The following is a 20,322-nucleotide window of genomic DNA, read 5'->3' as shown; positions in this document are numbered from 1 at the left end:
CTTTCCACAATGGCAGCTTTGTTTACTCATAAAGCAAGATTTGCACAATTGTAACAGGTTCGGGACTCCAAACTCAGTGACATTTCACTACGCATTTGATTTGGCTTCATACACGTTACACAGGACAAGATACGACACAAAGTCACACAACAGACAAGATACAACGAGGGTGAGAAATTAATGAACCAAACACAATCAGTCCATGAGCGTGCAGTTGAGATGAGGACTCAGTCCAGTCCGGGTCAACTCTCGGCACTTGGTGCTTACTATGTGCAAGCAGGGCAGGGTCTCTGTTATGTTCAGACACCAACTGGGAACCGTTGCCTTCCAAATGTGGTCAGACAAGAAAGAGACCGAATCTGGAGAATCTGACAGTCTGCTGCAGAAGTCTTCCCTTTTTAGAGAGGTTTCATCAGTCTTTAGCCTTTCCAGGCCTCTTCTGGTTCTAGTGGTTGTCAGTTCTCGGTTCTTCCATCATCTCTTGGCTTTGCTGATTATCGGTTCTTGGTATCGCCTGCATGTGCTGGCTCTATCTATTCTCAGCTCATCACCTTCGGCTGTCTTCCTGATTCCTGACATCACTGCTTGATGTGAGTGACCCCCTCATGCTCTCTACTGTTCTTCAATATGGTCCTTCAGATACTGCTCTGATTTTCTCCCTACGTCATCTCTGTTCTCATTCCTAGCACTCCTACTATTTGTTCATTGCATCGCCTGGACCGACCTTCTAAATTTTATTCCCCCCTTCTTTTTATTTCCTATCTCTATATTTTTGCTCTGTGTTCGGTACAATTTCTTCAACTTTATTTTCTAATGCTACGATTAGGGTTTTTCTGTTCTATTACACTTTTAATTTTAAGAGTTACATTTTATCCTTAGAATGATCCTTTTTATAGCACTCCTGTCCTTGTCTTGTGGATAGCATCATTTCTTTTCTCACTCTGAGGGTAAAAACGGGAGTTTTTCCCCCAGGTTGCTTTTTCTGGGTTGTTTGGTTTGCTTTTTGGGAGAGAACTCATTTCCCTTCTGGTAGTCCCTGGGAACCACAGATGAAGGTTTAACAGCCCAAATGCTCAAAGGGTTACTAGTGGTGAGCAAGGAAGGGAACATGTGGACCAGGGACAGGGAATAGTTTAAAAAAAGGCACTTTCCTGGGGAAATAGACTGAAAATAGTGGGGAAATTGTTCTCCTTACCAAAAAACCAAAACCAAAAGCCACAACCCCATAAAGAAAGATTAAGAACCCATCAAACCCATCACCCTGCCATCGGATGCTATAGGTCTAACATAAAAGAAAATCTCACATGAATGTCAGCTCCAAAGGTTTACATATGTACAAACATCCCCTTTTAAAATTTGATCCTGCAGGATACCCGGAGTTAATGAGACAAAAAGAGCCTCTTTATGATTGTAATCCAGTTAAAAAATGAAGAAATTAGAGTATGACCAAATGAAATAACAAAATAAAATCCCTTAGGAAATGACTCTAAGCAATGATCAGTAATGGTTGTTATCACCACATGCCAAAGAAACAGGACACTATGTACCTTCTGGAAGAAGTATGAAACCCCACATATCAACTATTCTTGTACAAAGCTGAACCTCAGTCAGATCAAACTTCCAAATTAACTAAACCAAATACACAGGAAGAGCAACAAGTTCAACACCAGCACAAGGAAGGATGAAATCAGTAAAATAAGAGCATGAAGAAACCCCTCCACGGTTGCAAGGAAAGCAAGAAAGAAACGGGAAACCCATAGATTGGAAGACAACTGAGAAATACATTAGTTGCGCCATTTGGACCTTCTTTGGATCCCTGTTAAAAAGTGTTAAAAAAAAAAAAAAGTAGTTTTTGTGACAATCAAGAAAAACTGAGCATGGCTTTTTGATGATTTTTTTAAGTATTCAGGTTGCATTTAAAAGACAATGAACTATATGAAATATTAATGAAATATAATAATATTTGGGGTTTTCTTCAAAATGCTCCACTGGAAAGGGATGGGAAGGAGGCAGAGAGAAAAATGAAATGAGACTAGCGAGGAGTTCTTAATTTTTGGAACTGGGAGACGGACGTAGGCAGTTTTGCTGTACTCTCTACTTTTGTATATGTTTGAAATTTCCCATAATATAATGTAAAACAAAGCAGAACAAAAACTTCAGTGTTTTAAAACTCCCACTTTTAAGGTCAAGCGGTTTTCCCACGTCAATGGGCACTGAGATATGGTAGAAAGAACAGGCGCTTGGCTCCAGGCCAACCTGGGGCAAACCTGACTCTCCCCGCCTCGCCCTCCACATTCAACCCATAAGCAGGTCCTGCTGACTCCCCTTCTACCACCCATTCCAACCGTGCTGCTACGGGTTCCCCTCTGGCCGGCCACTCCGACAGCCTCCTACCTGCTCTCCCTGCTTCCTGGGGCCCCTGTCATCCACTCCCCACATTATCTTTGCAAAATGTGAATGAGATAAAATTATTTGAGTAAAGTATCACAACTGCTTTTAGTAGCACTTACAGTCTAAACTCTTTTCCATGTTCCTGCTACCCCCCTTTCTTTCTTTCTTTTTTTAAAGGTTTTTCATTTATTTATTTGACAGAGATAGACAGCCAGCGAGAGAGGGAACACAAGCAGGGAGAGTGGGAGAGGAAGAAACAGGCTCCTAGCAGAGGAGCCGGATGTGGGACTCGATCCGGGCACGCCGGGATCAAGCCCTGAGCCGAAGGCAGACACCTAACGACTGCGCTACCCAGGCGCCCCTTGCTACCCCCCTTCTACCTGTGTCCCATCATTCTCTTCTCTCATTAGCACGGGTCTTCGATATTTCCTCACACTTGCAAATGTCCCTGTGCCTCTCAGCCATTGTGCAAGCTGCCCCTATTCCCAGAATGACTTCTTCCAATTCCACAAAACTCTGGCTCCTTTTCACTATCCAGTTCTTAGTTCATATGTTGCCTACTCAAACGTAACTTTCTTCACTTCCTTCCCCTTACCCCATCTCATCACTGTGTCTCCTCATTTCAATCAGAAATTTTGTTTACTTCTTTGCTTATTTTTATTTGTTAGTTATTTTTGGTCTCTCTCTCTCTCCAGCAGCCTTGTCCAAACAACAAAGTTTCTGGAGAGCAGCTGGCCTTGGTGCTTTCAGAAAACAAAACTGAGCTAGTCATCACAACTTGTTAGATATGGTGAAACAGTATCTAACAGCAGATACAGGCAAGCAGTAAAAACTTGCATCTCTTACCATACAATTTAAGCTAAATCAAACATTTACTCCTGTGTAATAGAGAATATGGTGGGTCTTTATTCCCAATTCTTGGGAGGTAACCTCTAAACCCTTGGAATTTCCCAAGGGTGTCTTTGTTACTCACATAGAACCCCTGGGACCCCACCTAACAGTTTATGCCAATGATGTGACTCACGGAGGGCCCGTAGTTTGCTAATGGGATGACTCAGGATGGGGACTGGCCATGCCAGGAAGACCAACCATGTGACTGGAGTGTTGGGGCTTTGAGCCATGGGATATTGGGAAAGGAAGGGGCTGGAGACTGAGTCAAATAAGCAATGATTCAGTGAGTCATGCCTACATAATGAAGCCTCAATAAAAAACTCTAGGCAATGAAGCTCGGCGGTTTGGGTGAGCTTCCCTCATTGGCAACACTCTTTGAATACTGTCACCTCGATGTCAGAGAGCAACCTTGAGTCCCCCACTGGCATGCTCTCTGCAACACCTCACCTGATAAGATCCAAGGGCTGCTTTTTGTATATACTTCGTGGATGAGCCCACTCCCTGTACAGAAGGTACCGTTCACTCGGGCAGCTGAGATCCTCTGACTTATGGCTGAAGTTGCACTGTGAAGCAGAAGCAAACGAGTAGCATAAAATCACTAGGTGTTCACCAATCTGTATATTCAATATGGCACTCATACTTCATAAGCATCTGTGTATTTGAATAAGGGCTCCTCATTTGCTGGAAGGGATGGATGGATCATCTAATTTTTAGTGATTCTAAACAGGTGAAATTATTAATTGCTTAGGCCACTTAAAAATGTGGGTGGGGAGGAATGCTTGGTTGTTATAATCCTAGAGAACACCTCAGGTACCTGGTGGGAGCCCCAGAGATGCTTTACGTCCTACAAGTGTGCCAGCCCTAAAAAGTTAAAAACTGGGCTGTCTGAGTGCCAAAGCTGCCACAAGGCAGGAACACCTGACAATCCAGCGCCCTCCTTGGACGCCCGGGGGAACCAGGGATTTAACTGGTTAGTACCGAAGTCAATTCTAAACCCCAGGTATCTCTATCCCCCAATTCAACAGTTACTCTGTGACAACATGCAGAATATACACAACAAAGGAGTATGATACACACTTGCCTTACTCAAAAAAACAAAGCTTCCTGTCTCTACTAAAATTCAGTCACTCTTCCCATCTGACTCACTTTCCTTCCTCTTGTACTAGAACCAGATTATCACCAGGTAAGCCTTAACATAGAACCTGACCTCCATTCACTTCCCTTCCAAATGCCATAGGAGATCATTCGTTAGCCTGGATATGGGATTGTTGCAATTGAAAGAGGCTTTAGTGGAAAAGAACTGGGCTTGGGTAGATGCCAACTGAATACTATTGAACTTTGGCATCCCAGATTAATATTCATAACAGCTATTTGCACGTGTCCCCAAAGTTTGGGTCAGGCTATAATCACTAATTTTGCTGGGCACAACTATAAAACACAGGGGCTGCCCTATTGGGTCTCTTCACCAACCTGCTTCTCCACCCAGCTCTCTGCTATTTACACATGTGCATCAAGTAGCTCTTTAGTGCCCTAGATTATTATCGTATACAGTACGTTTCAATAATGTCGTCGTCCACAAGTATGTGTACTACGCAGTAGCAATGATCAATCTCAGTCTTGGCTTTCTTGGTCTCAGAGATTCCGATAAATTGATAGTGAATGTAACAAAGCGATAGCACACTATAATATAGTATTTAATTTATTTCAATGACAGAATTTATTTAAAGAGATTAGATATAATATCCCTGCATTTATGGAATCATTAAGGGTCTGAAGCAGTCACATTTTAAAATTTTCATTTCATGAGAGATGTTATCGGCTAGAGAAGTGCTCTTGAATTTGAGGAGCTGCTGTCATCTCAGAACGGAGTCCTTAAAAAATGTCAACACTCTGCAGTATTGCCATCATGACGAGAACCCTGACAGATGCCTTTTTTAAAAGCCTTGTGATATTCCAGGACACACTAAGAAAATGATATTTCAGGGGGAAAAAGCCTGTGTTACAGAAAATGGTAAGTGAGAAGATCCAACATGTGTTTTGCTGAAAAAGAACCAATACTTTTCTGGTTGATAATAACATCTGTCAGTAATTATGAAGATAGCTAAGGCTTATATTCTCCTTCCTATATGCCAGGGATGGTCATAACATTTGACATGGATTAATTAATCCTCATAACTCTATGACATAACTCTATGAGGTAAGTATGATTATTATCCCCACTTTACTGATGAGGAAATTGAGGAACAGAGAAGCTAAATGACTTTTACAAGGTCATCCAGCTACAAAATGGGAAAGCAAGCCCCAGAGCCCGTGCTCTTAACTGCTAATGTGCACTGCTTTACACATGAATTATGGGGGCGGGGGGCTACTGCTTCAATCATCCATTTATTAACTCATTCAAACTGACGGCCTTCTCTATGCCCGAGATTCAACAGTGAACCGAACAACCTGGTTCCTGCCCTAAATGAGCTTATAATCTTGCAGTAGGCATCTTCATTGTATGGAAGAAGAAACTCAAGGTTAAGAAGATTACCCCCTCTCTCTTCACACTAGAGTATTTCATTTTTGCCATTTGACTTACATCATGGAGAGGGAAAGCTGCTTTGTAGATCCCAGAGCTGACAAGTCTGTTAATTCCAAACTTTTTAACATTGTCTCTTACTTGATACATGACCCGAGAGAGGATGAAGTAAACCTAAAAAAAATTCCAAAATAGAAATGTGTGCATTATACTGTGTCACGAACCAACCATTGTTTACTATTACTAGGAACCTGTTTTCTTTCCGGGGTGGGGGGCGGGGGCGCAGAATGGAGGGCAGCTTTTAAAAACGAAACTAAACCAACCAAGCCACACCACTAATTATTCAAACAGCAGGTTCCAAATTACTCTAAGACAGCAACTAAATTTGGTTTAGACTTACAATGCGGCTTCTGGTTGCTGGATTGAAGAAAGTATCTCTATCCTGAATATAAAAATCATTCATCCGGTTCTTCTCAAATGGGGCAGTGAAAAACTCCTGCTCTGGCTTGATGATACTTTCATCCACTTGGAGGACTTTGGTAAACCAGCTGAAATTACCGAAGGCTGAGGACCGGGTTTTCAGATCATTGGGTTTCAGAGGCAATTTGATATGCATTATCTCAGCATACGTGCATAACACCTCCCATGGGGCATGTACTTTTACAAATACAAGTTTATCATCCAAAATCTACAATGGAAGAATAAAAACACAAACCAGGAAACCAAACCAATTGTTCTCATAATTTTAAAACACATATAGATTTTTCTTACGTTGCTGGTAGTTAAAACTCAGGACACTGGTAAAAATGAAGATAAAATAAAAACAGACTTGCACGCCATCAGACATTTTTGCCTTAAAGATAATTTCTTGGCTTAAATTATTATTATTTTTTAAAGATTTTATTTATTTTTTTGACAGAGAGAGAGCACACAAGCAGGTGGAGTGGCAGGCAGAGGGCGAGGGAGAAGCAGGCTCCCCACTGAGCTAGGAGCCCAATGCAGAACTTGATACCAGGACCCTGGGATCATGACCTGAGCTGCAGGCAGATGCTTAACCAGGTGAGCCACCCAGGCGCCCTCTCTTGGCTCAAATTATTGAGCAAGTAATTAAACTCCTTTTCATACTCCTTTCATAAAATTATTATTATTTTAAACAAAGAAAGGCAAACTTGTTAATTTGCCCATCACTCCATCCAAATCGGCAACTAAAAATAAAAACACTAGAATATTCAATGAGGTGTTATCTTAATGATAATTTTAAAATTTCTAACCCAGAACAGGACTCTTTAATGTATTATATATCTGTTAAATGTCATGTTATATGTCCATTAGAAGATGTCGATATAAAAATGCATCTACTACATATTAACGGAAAGAAAAGCAAATTATAAAACTGTGAAATAATAATCCCCCTTTCTGAAAGGGAAAAGTGCATATATTTTGAGGAATAAAAAAGTTTAGAAGGACCACAAGGTTATTTATGCATAATTAGAATATAGGAGATTTTTATTTTTGTTATTCTTATATTCTCTATTTTTTTGTAAGCTATTGGTTGTAAAATAAGAAATCTTTTTAAAAAGCTCTTAAAAGAAGAAAGCAATCATTTATACATGCATTCAGTATTACATTTTTTGGCTATTAAAAAAGGTATGCTGACTTCGATCAGAAACAAACATACATCCTATAAATGCAGATTTTCATGGATTCCCCTCCCAGCCTACAACTAGGGCATCCTTAGAGCTACAAGTTTCAAATGCCACTCCAGCACTCCAAATGACATGCAGCTTCCCAAGATCAACGGTTAGCCCGGGCTGGAAAGGGTCCAACACCTACCGATCTTGTTGCTTCTAAATGCAGGCCGTCACACATGAGGTTAGATTCATATGCTCGCCTTTTTCTCTGTCAAAAGAAATTGGAAAATATGTTAGACCCTGTAGTTTTGCCAAGGACAGAAAAAGTCTTTTTTAAGAAAAACAAAACCAGACCAAACCAGTTTGAATCTGATGAAGAGACAGATCTGCTCAAAATGGCACATAAGCAAGAAAGGTGCTCCTCTGGCTGTTGGTGATTTCTGGGTGTGCTGGATTCCTGACGAAATGCAATGGACTGTACTTGCATTCACTTAGCACTCTGGAAGGCCTTGGTTGTCCCCATGGGTTTCTGGCCATTCGGGATGCATAAAAGTCTCTGGCTTTGGCACACTTCCAAAACCTTTTTTTTTTTTTAACTTTTAAGTGGTTTGGCTTACAAATGGAGCTGAGTCCCATTCATTGATGTCATTGACCAGAGTGAAAGCCCAGATCTGGCATTCTAGACAATCAGACATACAAATTTTGGATATGTATATTTCAACTCTACATGCCCTGAATAAATTCGACAAACAACAAACAATTTTGGCAAAATTCAAAAGAATGTTTCTCTCTGCAAGATTAAAATGTCCATGAAGATATAAACATCTAAATCTACAAAAACAGGAAAATAATTGATTGATAATCGATCTGTCCGTGCCACATGGCCACTTGAAAAGAGGCAGAATGTACTGTATTTATTGATATTAAATTCTACCTGGCTAGGCTTATGTCAAGCTGGGTCCTAAGTTGTAAGGAAAGCATGTAAAAGTAGAAACTTACTAACCTTTTAAAAGAATGCTTTTGGTGATGAAACAGCTATACTGCTTCATGAAAGCACAGAAACGAGTGAAGACAGGGGTTAAGCATACAAACTCTAAAACCAGACTGCCTGTGTTCAAATTCTGGTCCCATCACTTACCAGCTCTTTGACCCTTGGCAGGAAACAAACTCTCTGTGCCTCATTTTCCTCCTCTAGAGAATGGAGAAACCCTCACTAATTTCCTTTTGAGGTTCTCATGAGGATTGTACGATTTAAACCACATAAAGCACATAAACTAGAATTGCCATTCCTAGTCATCACAGAAGGTTAATTGGACCAACTCTCCCACTGAAGACAACCAAAAAAGCTGGACCAAAAAAAAATTTTTTTTTAACTTCAGCAGTTAATAAGATAAAGGAATTAGTGGATCACGGCTCAGGTAATCCAGGGGATCCAGCAGTCACGACCACTTTGCCCAGGGAGCGCCACTCATAATTCGCTGATTGTCAAGGGGCAGAGGAGGGGCTGAGCTGCAGTGCTATCAAAATGCCTAGAACCTGGAAAGCAGCTAATAAATAGAAAGCAGATAGTGCTGTATGAAAAAGGCGAGAGGTCAAAAGGTGAAAAAATACACCTAGTATTTGGCTAAATTTGAGTCCAAGTGGAATCCCTAACATATTTTGTGGAAGTACCAGAAACAGACTATTGCTTTAATTTTTATTTATGTAATAAATCATGTGGTACAGTACTTACAACATGCCAGAGGCTGTCTAAGAGCTTCACAAATGTAATACATTTAATTGCTTGTTACAATTTGAGCATGCAGTAGTCACTTAGAGAAAAATCGGCAAGTGCTACAGCTCCCCTAAACATCAGAAAGCAGCCAGACCTGCCGCAGCCCCAGCCTCAGCTTGGGCAGCGGCTTCAGACTCCTGCTTCTGTCCAGGTAGTATTTCTTCACTCTAGATCCTAACCTGCATTTTGATTCTTGCATGGTAGTCCAGTTCTCGTGCCTGATGGCTTCTTTCTTTCCTACTGCTTCAAAGCATTTTTGAGGGGTGCCTGGGTGACTCAGTAGGTTAAGCGTCTGGCTCAGGTCATGATCTCAGGCCTGTGAGATGGACCCCACGTTGGCTCTGTACTGGGCCTGAAGCCTGCTTAAGATTCTCTCCCTCCCTCTCCCCCTGCCCCCCCATAAACAAAAAATAAACAAGTAACAAAATAAAAAATCATTTTTGATCCTGTGAACAATGTTCAACATGGTGCTTGGCACAGAGCATATGCCCAACACGTGCTTGTTGAAAGCCTATACTCAACAAATGCTTATTAACTCCTTCTACAAACATTCCTAAGAGCATCCTTCAAAGCATCGAAAATTCAAATAATTTAAAATAGTTTGCTGGGGGGGGGGACTACAGAGAAACTCAGCATCCAGTGACCTAAGACCTTCTTCTGATACAGAAGGACTAAAACATTTACTCATGTGTTTCATGAGAGTGGAACAGGCATTTGCTGTTCTTTATGGCCACCTGACATTTCAGCTCTCCCCAGAGCCCTACACTACAGAAGAGAAAAACACATTCATTCTCCTTCCTGGTCTCCCGCGAAGTTCAGCTATTTGCACATGAGCTTGGGCTTGTCAATCAGACCAACCACTCCAGACTCTCACTCAGAAGCTAGTGACACGAAGAAGCTGGGCCAAGCAGAACTCATTTGAGAGTGGTTGGGAGAGCGAATGCCAGTTTCCGAGATAGCAGAAGTAGAGGTTATGGCAGATAGCAGAAGTAGAGGTTATGGCTCTGGGCAGCACCATGCTTTCTCTCCCACAGTGGCTCTGCAGTGGGATTTGGGGCACTGCTCCTAGCTGCCTGGTTTCCAGACTTATTTGTCCAGTCCTTTAGGAGAACCTGTGAGCTCCCTGACACTCTTCTGATAAACTCTTTGTCTGCTTAAGTTAGAGCTCATTTCTGTTACTTGCCAGCAAGAATCCTGACTGGTTCAGTAACCATGAACTAGGAAAGAGTTGTTAGCCTATAACCTCCATCACCGTGCAGTGGAGGGAGTGGGTGCTGAGTACACGAGACACTCCGCCTTCATCTCCTTCAGGGCAGATGACTCATCCTGAGTCTGTACAAGGGGCAACCCAGACTGTCTCCTGAGCAGGATCCATGACTGGGTCTTCTGTATCCTTTCGAAGTCAGTCAGGAATAATTTCAGTTAGGATGTGAAGGCTCAGGCCCAAGGACATTCACTCTTATAGACAAATGTCTTTCTAGTTAGAAGAGCAGGAGAATCAGTCAAAAGAGGAACTTCTCTAGTGGCTAAGTGGCTATTTTAATAACTAAGTGCTGGCAGAAAGAAATCACGTAACTATGTTAACTGGCCTTATTACAAATTCATGGTTACTACTACAGTTGGGTCCACTATGATACACAGCCGTCTTCTTTCTGGACCCTACTCATCCACCAGGGAGCTGTTCCAAACTTTCAAGGAGCTCCTTGCACTCCACACCCAACTCCAGACCAGCACACTCTGCAAGAGACCTTGCTTCCTTCCTTGCACAGAAAATGGCAGACACTCATGTGAACTCCTGCAGGTCTCTATTTACCTACCTATCAACAGCTAGATACCATCTCTTTTCTTGGGGTCAGAAGACTACATCCTTTTCATATCTCTTCTTGAGCTTGCTTCGGCAATACCTTCTCTTTTTCTCTATTCTTTCCTCTTCATTACTCTTACTCCCAGCCAACAAACACTTAAAATGTTTCCCATCCTTAACAATACTAAATCCTTCCATGGCCCTACCTACTCTTCAATTATCATCCTTGCCTCTAGAGAGGTCTTTTACTCTTGATATCCTCCGCACTTAGACCTATAATAGAATAAACATGCAATGAATGTCTGATGCATGAATGAATGAATGGAGTGGATAGTGGACCGATGGCTGCCTGTTATGTAGGATTGAGGAATACAAATTACTAAGTGTAGCAACGAAGCTCCCCTTTCCTGAGCCCTGCAAAATGTCCCATGAACTTTTACTTATGAGTATTACAGGATATGCCAGAGAAGGAGAGAGAGAGTTTAATTCTGGAGTGTACTAGACCAGATAGCTCAGGGGCGTCCAGAGCATGAAGTGATTTCCAGACACCCTGGAGTCTGAATTACTAGATGACAAAGCGGGATGGCTGAGAGAGTTGCAAATGAACCCACCCCACAGGAGGGCAGTTCTGTCACCTAACACACGAAACACAAACTACTCCTGGTTGTATCAGCTGCATCACCATGACTGTGACATGCTCAACAGTGTAAGTAACACACAGCTCCTTCTCTATGGAATTCCTAAATTGAGGCTACAACTCTTTAGAGCCTTCATGGGACTGTCTCCTTTCAGATTTTAGTCTACCAAATAGCCCCTTCAGCTCTTTCAGTCTGGGTTTTCCTTTTGGAAAATAATGGCATAATAGTTAGATTCAGAGTCAAAACTCAAATCCAGATTCTGTGACGTTGGGCAAATAACTTAAATCGTACAAGCACCAGTGGCTTCATTTCAAAAACAGGACAAGAAATAGCTTCATCTTGAGAGGTTTCTTTCAGGGATTAAATGTGATCATGGGTATAAAAGTCCACAGTATCATGTTTTACACATAATAAGCCATAGGGACATGTTAGTCATTACCATATCCTCTTTTTCTGCATTCAAACATGCTCAACTTCCCGTACTCCTTAAAAAAACCCCAAACAAACAACAAAACAAACAAAAACAAAGCCCTCTCTCCCCTACAGGCTAACTTAGAGGCTCACCTCTTCTTTTTTAATGCCAGATATCTGAACAAAAATAGGCAACCCCAACCCACTTGGCCTCCATACTGTGCGGCCAGTGACCCCCTAATCCTTCAGTGGGACACCAATGACACTGTTTTACTGGAACTCCAAGAAATGGATCTTACTGCTGAGTTACTCAGCTCTCCCTCTTCTTGACTCTTCTATACCACTCGGTCATCCTGATACTCAGACTACCTTCTTTGATATCTGATAAATGTATATATCTGTGTGAGACAGAGAGAGCGTGTGTGTGTATCCTCCTCACTCTCTGAAGGTTGTGAACACATCTTTATATCTCCTCACTCTTCCCTCATTTCTGTGTATCATAAGGGAGGTCACTGACAGGAGTGTATAGCACATGTGAGTATCAAAGATGCAGAAAACCTTAGAAATACTTTTCTTCCATCTCATTTTAATGGCTTGGTAATAGTCTCTCAGAGAGATGTACTATAATTTATTTAACAAATCTCAACTTGTGGGATATTTAGGTTGCTCCTAATTTTCACTATTATAAAAATCCTTGTAGAACAGTCTTTGTGCAACCATTATCATTTCCTCAGGATAAAGTCTCAGAAGCAGAATTGTTAAATCAAAGAGCATATGCAATTTTAAGTTCTTTAATATGTACTGCCATACTGCCCTCCAGAAAGGTTGTACTCATTTATCCTATTTTAGTTCTTATCTAGTTCTTTATAAAGAACTCCTGAGATATTTACCTGATTTCTCTCAAGATAATTGGTAGACCTTGGAGCTGGTGTATAATGCCCTCTATTTTACCACTCACTATAAATACTTAAACAGCTGAATCAAGGATAGGACATTTTTATTTGCTTAAACATGTTAATCTATCACCTTGGAGTTACTTTAATAAGACAGTTCTTGTTATTTTCCTTTGGCAAGGCAATTCACAAAGAACTAGTGGAATATTTTAAAAATTGATCAAACCAGTTTTCTTGGTTTGTCAGGTAGCTAAAGTAAATTAGCATATGTGCTGTATTTGTCAAACAAGCACAGATCAGGAAAAGACTGATTACTTAAGAAAAGATTGCTTCAATCTGTTTAATATGAAATCATTATCTTCACTTCCTTGTAGAATTTATACTTAGATAAGTAACAGTGTTCTTGACATTTAAAAAAATTAGGGTAGAGCTGTCTTCCATGTTAAAAATGAAAGAAAATTAATCTTGCATATTGACTGACATAGCCATTGTTCAATAAATATTTGTTGAAAAAATGAATATGAAGTCACACACTTTTTTAACTAAAAATCATCTATGTGCCTTATTGGAAAACTTCACACTTATGAACCTACACTATGTTCTATAGTCTATGGTCTGTATTTAGCAGCACAAAATAACCAAATGAGGCTCTTTGGCTCTGAAAAACTCCCAGTCATACCTTAGGTTGTGCTGTAAATTCTTCTGTCTCTAGAGGAACAAATTCATTGGCAATGCAACCTGGATTTTTTTTTTTTTTTAACCTAGTTCTAGTAAATCCAAAATGACTGTAATTATTGAGGACCTGTGTACATCGTGAAAAAGATGGGTGTGATTCTATTACTGTTGGTGGAGAATGGTGCTGGGGGTTCAAAGTAAAAAAGGGTAAGAGTACCTATCCCACCCGAGACACTGAAATTTTACTCTTACCTCTTTTGAGAGGTTAATACAGCTGTCAGAGAAATAAAGAATAAAAGCAATCAAAATCACAAAGGACAGACCAGCATAACTAAGGAAGCTTTCTGCCCCTAAGCACCTTAGATTGCACATCTCATTTGGCTTAATAAAGTCATTGTGCGGAGGACTGGCTTGTGAATTAGACAGCAATAATACTGATTGTAAACACCAATCTACCATTTTCTTTATGTCACCCAGCTTTTGCAGGATAAAAAAACCAAGGATTGTAATGCCTATGAAGTAAAATTACTGAACACACTGTAATGATAATAAAGCACAAATCGGTTGGGATTAATGAAGTATATGCATAGATTAATTTCAAGTATTCTTACAGCTTTGTTAGGCAAAGTACTGATGGTATTGTCAGTGTATTTTTCAACTTGCCAATCTTTGTTAAGCCTACAAAGATGAATGAGGAATAAGTTAAAGGTACTTAATTTGTACAAAAAATTACTGTCTACTCTAAGTACTATTTATTAGTCATATATCATGTGCTCAAAAAGGTTCAGTAAGTGGAATGAATAATTTAACTGGGACTTAATTTAAATTCACATGTTGGTGATAAAACCTTTAATGTTAGTGGACCGATCTGATGAGGAATTCACTCAAGTAGGTAATATGTGTTCTCTAGGGGATGGAAAAAAGATGAGCATTCTAAATGACAAGCATGGAATGGAAGTGACTATTAGCTGAAATCCACTGAATTTCCCTTTTCAATTAACATTTTAGGTATAATTGCAAAAGAAATAAATGCTCTCCATGGGTAACTTAGAAAACAGAAATTTTCTGAGGAGGGGAGAAAAAGCAACTTAAACTCACTGCTGAGATAACCACTATAAACATTTTAGTGCAATGTTTTCCAAACTTACTTACTTATACAAACAACTTGGAGCACTTGCTTAAAGTAGTTTTCTTGGCCCCACTCCTGGAGATGCTGACTCAGATTCTGACTCCGTAGGTATAGGATGCTGCCTGAACAATCTCCTTTCAAGCAGTAAAGCAGATGCCTCTTATCAAAGTTAAGAAATAACTGTTAAGACGTATCTTCTCTACGCACACAGCAGTTACTCTTTTGTGATTATTTATCCCTTTCAAGCCTATTCCTTACGAAAATGTAGTATAGTTGATTTTTCCTAATCTTGTACCCTTTAAAAAGTGAGATACAGGTGACTGTTTGGGACCCCCAGGGCAAATGACAGCTTCTTCATTCAAACCTAAGGCCAGACCTCAGAAGGACCAATCAGAGAAAGGAAAGGATTTTCTGTTCTCCAGATCTTTGTGAGACAAAATAGAATAATCATGTTTTACTTTTTTAGGATTTCACTGACCTTTTTGTCTGTTTTAAGGATTGGGCCCAAGGACACTTTCCACTCAAGGAATAAGAAACAAGATTTGGGTTCATTGCTCTTGTGCTGAGTACTCAAAAATAAAACCAAACATGCTTATACCAGCAACACATTTTGTAGCTGTAATTTGAAACTGCTGATTCTAATTTACTTTATTCCTTTTAACCTACAATCTTAGTATAAGCAAGTAGGGTGTAAAGAAGGGAGATAAAAATATAAAGATTCTCTTTGCCTTAGTCTAAAATGCTAGCAAACTGAAGTTAGACTGGATTTTGCCCCTTAAAACAGAAGAGAGGACACCTACCAAAAGTTATCTGGGAAGGTAAAACCAGCCAATGCTGGTTACCATCATTTCTTCTTAACCTATCCTAATATAAGCCTCAAGTTTCCAATTCATGGACTACCTGTGGTGAACATGTCATTTCCAGGAAATATTTTATGCTGTTCTGATGCTTTATAATCCCCTTCTGCCATCCTTTTATTTCTTCAAGTTGGAGAAGATATGCCAATGTTCAGTCTATTCAATCATGTCTTCTCCTTTATGAGGCTCCAGGGAATACATTTCTTTCTGGGAGATCCTCAGAACATTACATTTCTTTTGGACAGTTTAGTTTTTATTGTGTTAAAACTTTAGAACATATTAATAACATTTCCCATTTTCTCTGGCTACTAGGAAACTCAGAAGCAAATTTACAGCTGAATGCTAACTCCTGAACAGGACCTATGGTTCGTAAAAAATCATTTTGTTTATTACTCTGACACATGGCTTCGTTTTATTTTCCTGGACTTTACATCTGTCACTCTGTGTTTCTCATTTAACTACTTTTACTCTTGATGTTATTTCTGTAAGTGGCCTCAAATACTTTTTAATGAATTATAAATTAAATAAATAAATAGACTATGTTAAGGTAGCATTAGCATACGTAGGGAGCTAATGATTAGGAAAATTATATGTTGCAAGCTGAAGTCAATAATAAATTATTTTTGAGTTATCCATACTGTTAATTACCGTCTACTACCCACAAATAACCATACATGTAATACACGTAAGACTTAATGAGAAGTCAAGCCATGTGATCCCTCAACAGATATTAAAAAAAAAAAAGCATTTGATAAAATTTAAAACCCAGTTATCATAAAACTCTTAGCAATCCAGGACTAGAAGGGGACTCCTTAAGCTTTTTTAAAGAAAACTACCAAAATCTTATAGCAAGTGTGATATTTTGGGGAAATTTTAGAAACATTCCCAATAAAATCAGGAACACTATACTGGTGACTACTATGCGTTACTGTTTTTATTCAAAAGGTCTTAGCCATTGCACTTCAACAAGAAAAGGAAAGAAGTATAAAAATAGCAAAGGCAGAGCAAAGCTCTCATCATTCATAGATAAATGGTCTTTTTTTGAGAAAATTTAAAAGATGCATTGGAAACTATTAGAACTAAAAAGAGTTTATCAAGGTTTCTAGGTAGAACTTATGAAAATCAATGAAATTTTTTAATATACAATAAACCGCAAACCACAGTTTAAAATGCTTCTGAAAATATCAACAAAATTTTAAAATAAGAATAGTTAATAAAAATGTACAAGACCAGAGAAAGACAAATACCATATGATTTCACTCATATGTGGAGTTTAAGAAACAAAACGATGGGGGCGCCTGGGTGGCGCAGTCGTTGAGCGTCTGCCTTCAGCTCAGGGTGTGATCCTGGCCTTCTGGGATCGAGCCCCACATCAGGCTCCTCCACTAGGAGCCTGCTTCTTCCTCTCCCACTCCCCCTGCTTGTTTTTCCTCTCTCACTGGCTGTCTCTGTCTAATAAATAAATCTTTGGAAAAAGAAAAAAGAAACAAAACAATGATCATAGGGAAAAAAAGAGAGAAACCATGAAAAAGACTCTCAACCATAGAGAACAAAGTGATGGTTGCCAAAGGGGAGGTGGGTGGAAGGATGGATGAATGGGTGATGGGGACTAAGGAGCACACTTGTGCTGAGCACTGGGTATTTTAAGTCTTGAATCACTAAACTGCACACCTGAAACTAAAAAAAAAAAAAAAAAAGTACAAGATCTTCATGGACACTGTTATAAAAGTTTACTAAAAAATATAAGACCTCACTAAATGGAGTGATGTAATGTATTCACTGTCCTAGAACTTTTTGATGAACTTTGAAACATGTCCAAAGAGATCTCATCCATTTCTAGGTGAACATTTCCAGCCTCATGATAACTCATCTAAAACAATAGACAACAGTTTTAAAAGCTCACAGGATCTGTAACCAATTAGTTAGTTGTCTCATATTATTTGAAGTTTTGGATATAATTTAATTATTGCTCATTTCTTAAAAACTTCTTATGCTATGATTTCCAATGGCCAGATCCTTCTGCCACCTACTAAAGAATTCTTAAAGTCAGATATGAAATACAAATTTATATTTCCATATATAAAATTTACATCAACTTCAAGGAAATACATTTTCCATTAACTTTTAGGAATGGATTGTGCAGATAGAAAGTTAAATAAATAAACTTACTCGGGATTGCTTATATTGTCTTTGTGCTACCATGACCCCTACACCCTCTTTACTATCACCTGAATTATACCTTTACTTGGTCATGAACTCATCCATTTGAAGGGACACCAAGTGTCATACAAAACAAAATTCAAAATGGATCGATTCTGCCACTTGTTTGCAGGTCTAGCAAAAGGAAGTGGAAGAAACATTACTAACAAAACTGAGCAGAAACAGTTGGAGAAAAATACAGAAATTTGTTTCATTTAGAACATGTTTGCTCTTCCCAATGTACATCGAACATATTTAGATGGAATTAATCATGTGCTATGCCAGACACCGCTGGCTACCTAGTGAACAGTCATTTCCCCCTTCTTCACTGTTAAGAAAAGGCTGATGCTTTTTCAGGTATTGGGTGATCAGGCAATTTCAGAGACGAAAGACTCATCTTCATTTGTCTACGCTAATGATGCTAAGTAATTCCATTCATCTTGCCAACAGTCATTTTTGGAACAGACCTGTGATAGACAGTGAACTGTGAAGGGAAATCTGCTTAGGGCCCTCCTAGGGGGAGCGTTCTTCTCCCTTAAAAAAGGGCACTCCCTATTGCCACCTCCCGGTGCCTTGAAGTACAAGAGTTACCTTGTAACAAGGTAAAGTCAGTTTCAGAACAGCAACATAGTGAGGATCGCAGCACAGAAGGATGGGATGAATTCGATTCCTGATGACCTCTTTAAGCCAATGAATTACCTAACCCAGAAAAGATTTTATCTCTAGGCTACTTCTTAAGTGAGAAAATTATTTCCTTTAGCACTTAAGCCATTTTGAGTTTGGTTTCCCTGCTTCTTGCAGTAAAAAAACGTTCAAAGTGATTCAGTGCCACAGCAGCAGGCTAAATGGGCATGTATTACTGAAACAACTTACAGTTCGTCCCCATGTCTAATGTAAATGTAAACAATTTACTCTTTTTAAAGGAAGGTGTGAAGTTCCTGAAGTAGTTTCACTAATACAGGAGAACAAAGTGACATGATATTAAGAGATCTGGCTAGAAAAAATATTTTCTCTTTTGCTCATGGGAAGACGTAGCCTTTTACTCCTCTATGTTTTGTGGCCCTATCACTTCTCTCTTTCTCCACCTCTAGAAAGTACTTAATGATACTCTTTGGATCAGCCACTGGCAAAGTCTACCCTGATGTTACTTTAGGAAATCACTATGATTTAGACATAATTTTTTTTTTTCTCTCAAAGAAAGCAGGATTTGGAAACTGCCTTTCTTTGGTGGAGTCCTAAATCCTGAATAAGGCCTGACAGAGGATATGATGGAACTCACAAATATTTTTCTGATTAATAAAAATGTGATTCCAAAGCTGAGCTTTAAACTCGGATGCAATCTAAGTAATATGTACAAATGCAGACTCAAAGTGCTTCAAAGCACGGCTTATTAAAACCAACATCATGGTACATCTATCCGTTGAGTTCAGAGATTGCCAAATTAATGATGATTTTTTTTCCTCCTGATTTATGAGAGTTACCCTGGGACCCATGTTTCTGTGTAAAACAAATGCAGCACTTATTAATAATGTAAGCAGCTCTAGGGCCCCTTCACCATGGCAGTGAAGCTCTTGTCTAAAACTGGAACTGTTTTCTTTACACTTTAATGGATTAGATTTGTTTAACTTACTTTATATAGTGCTTGATGCAGTTCCACTGGCATATGGATGCTTAATGAATATTTGATGGTGACTACGACTGCACATAATATATTTTAGTGTCCACAGGAAAATGATAAAACATTCTAAGCTATATTACTCTAGTAAATTTATACATATATATATACATATGTACACACACACACACACACGTACATTATATAGTAACAAAAGAGGAGACATGCCTTTTTGTATTAGCACATTGTTTTAAGAAAACTGGAAAAAAAGGTATAGGAATTAATATCTATTATCTAATATGTGCTAACAATCTATATAACATTTCTATATAATATTTTACTTAATCCTAACCACAATCCTATGGATTGTGACCCACTTCCTAAATCTAAGATGCCATCAGTGTGTGATGAACCAATATTTCATATAGCAATAGGAAAAATTCAACCAATGAAATTATGGTATGTCATTTGTAAGACACATCCTGGTTTTAAAGAAGTCAAAATGTAAAAATTACATGCATCTCAAAAATAATAATAAAACAGGATGCTCATTAGAAAATTCACTCAAGTCATATAGCCAGTTAACAGCTGTGGTCAAGACGAGCCAGCTGTCCACCAAAGATTCATGTTCCCCCTTCCATAGCATGGCATTCCTGTGGAGAAATGCCTGTCCAGTCAGAAATGACATTTTCCACTTTCCTCAGTTCTGACCAATAGAATGTGGCACAATTGATGTTGTCACTTCAGGGCAAAGTGGTAAAAACCACAAGTACTTTATCCTCTCAAACTATTATTTATGTTAATGCCCAGGATGATCTTAGAAACTACCTGTTGAATATAGCAAAGCTTCTATGTCAGCCTGAGTCCCTGAATGACTGCAAAGGACAGAGCCC

At 39.2% G+C, this 20,322-nt stretch overlaps 1 protein-coding gene across 4 annotated transcripts in view; it reads right to left on the bottom strand.

The window, feature by feature from the left end:
* Positions 1 to 20,322, bottom strand: part of ANO6 (anoctamin 6) — a 186,222-nt gene that overhangs the window by 63,078 nt on the left and 102,822 nt on the right. For all 4 annotated transcript variants that reach the window (XM_026502052.4, XM_026502051.4, XM_026502053.4 and 1 more), the window contains 4 exons: positions 7,637 to 7,702; positions 6,204 to 6,491; positions 5,864 to 5,977; positions 3,730 to 3,845 (listed from right to left, as the gene is read on the bottom strand). In XM_026502052.4, coding sequence (XP_026357837.2) covers positions 3,730 to 3,845; positions 5,864 to 5,977; positions 6,204 to 6,491; positions 7,637 to 7,702 — 584 coding nt within the window. The remainder of the gene's footprint in view (positions 1 to 3,729; positions 3,846 to 5,863; positions 5,978 to 6,203; positions 6,492 to 7,636; positions 7,703 to 20,322) is intronic.

The sequence above is a fragment of the Ursus arctos genome, unplaced genomic scaffold (assembly GCF_023065955.2).
Source record: "Ursus arctos isolate Adak ecotype North America unplaced genomic scaffold, UrsArc2.0 scaffold_26, whole genome shotgun sequence".
In the NCBI taxonomy this organism is placed as follows: domain Eukaryota; kingdom Metazoa; phylum Chordata; class Mammalia; order Carnivora; family Ursidae; genus Ursus; species Ursus arctos.
The sequence above is the reverse complement of the archived record's forward strand: the minus strand, read 5'-3'. Positions and strand labels throughout refer to the sequence as shown.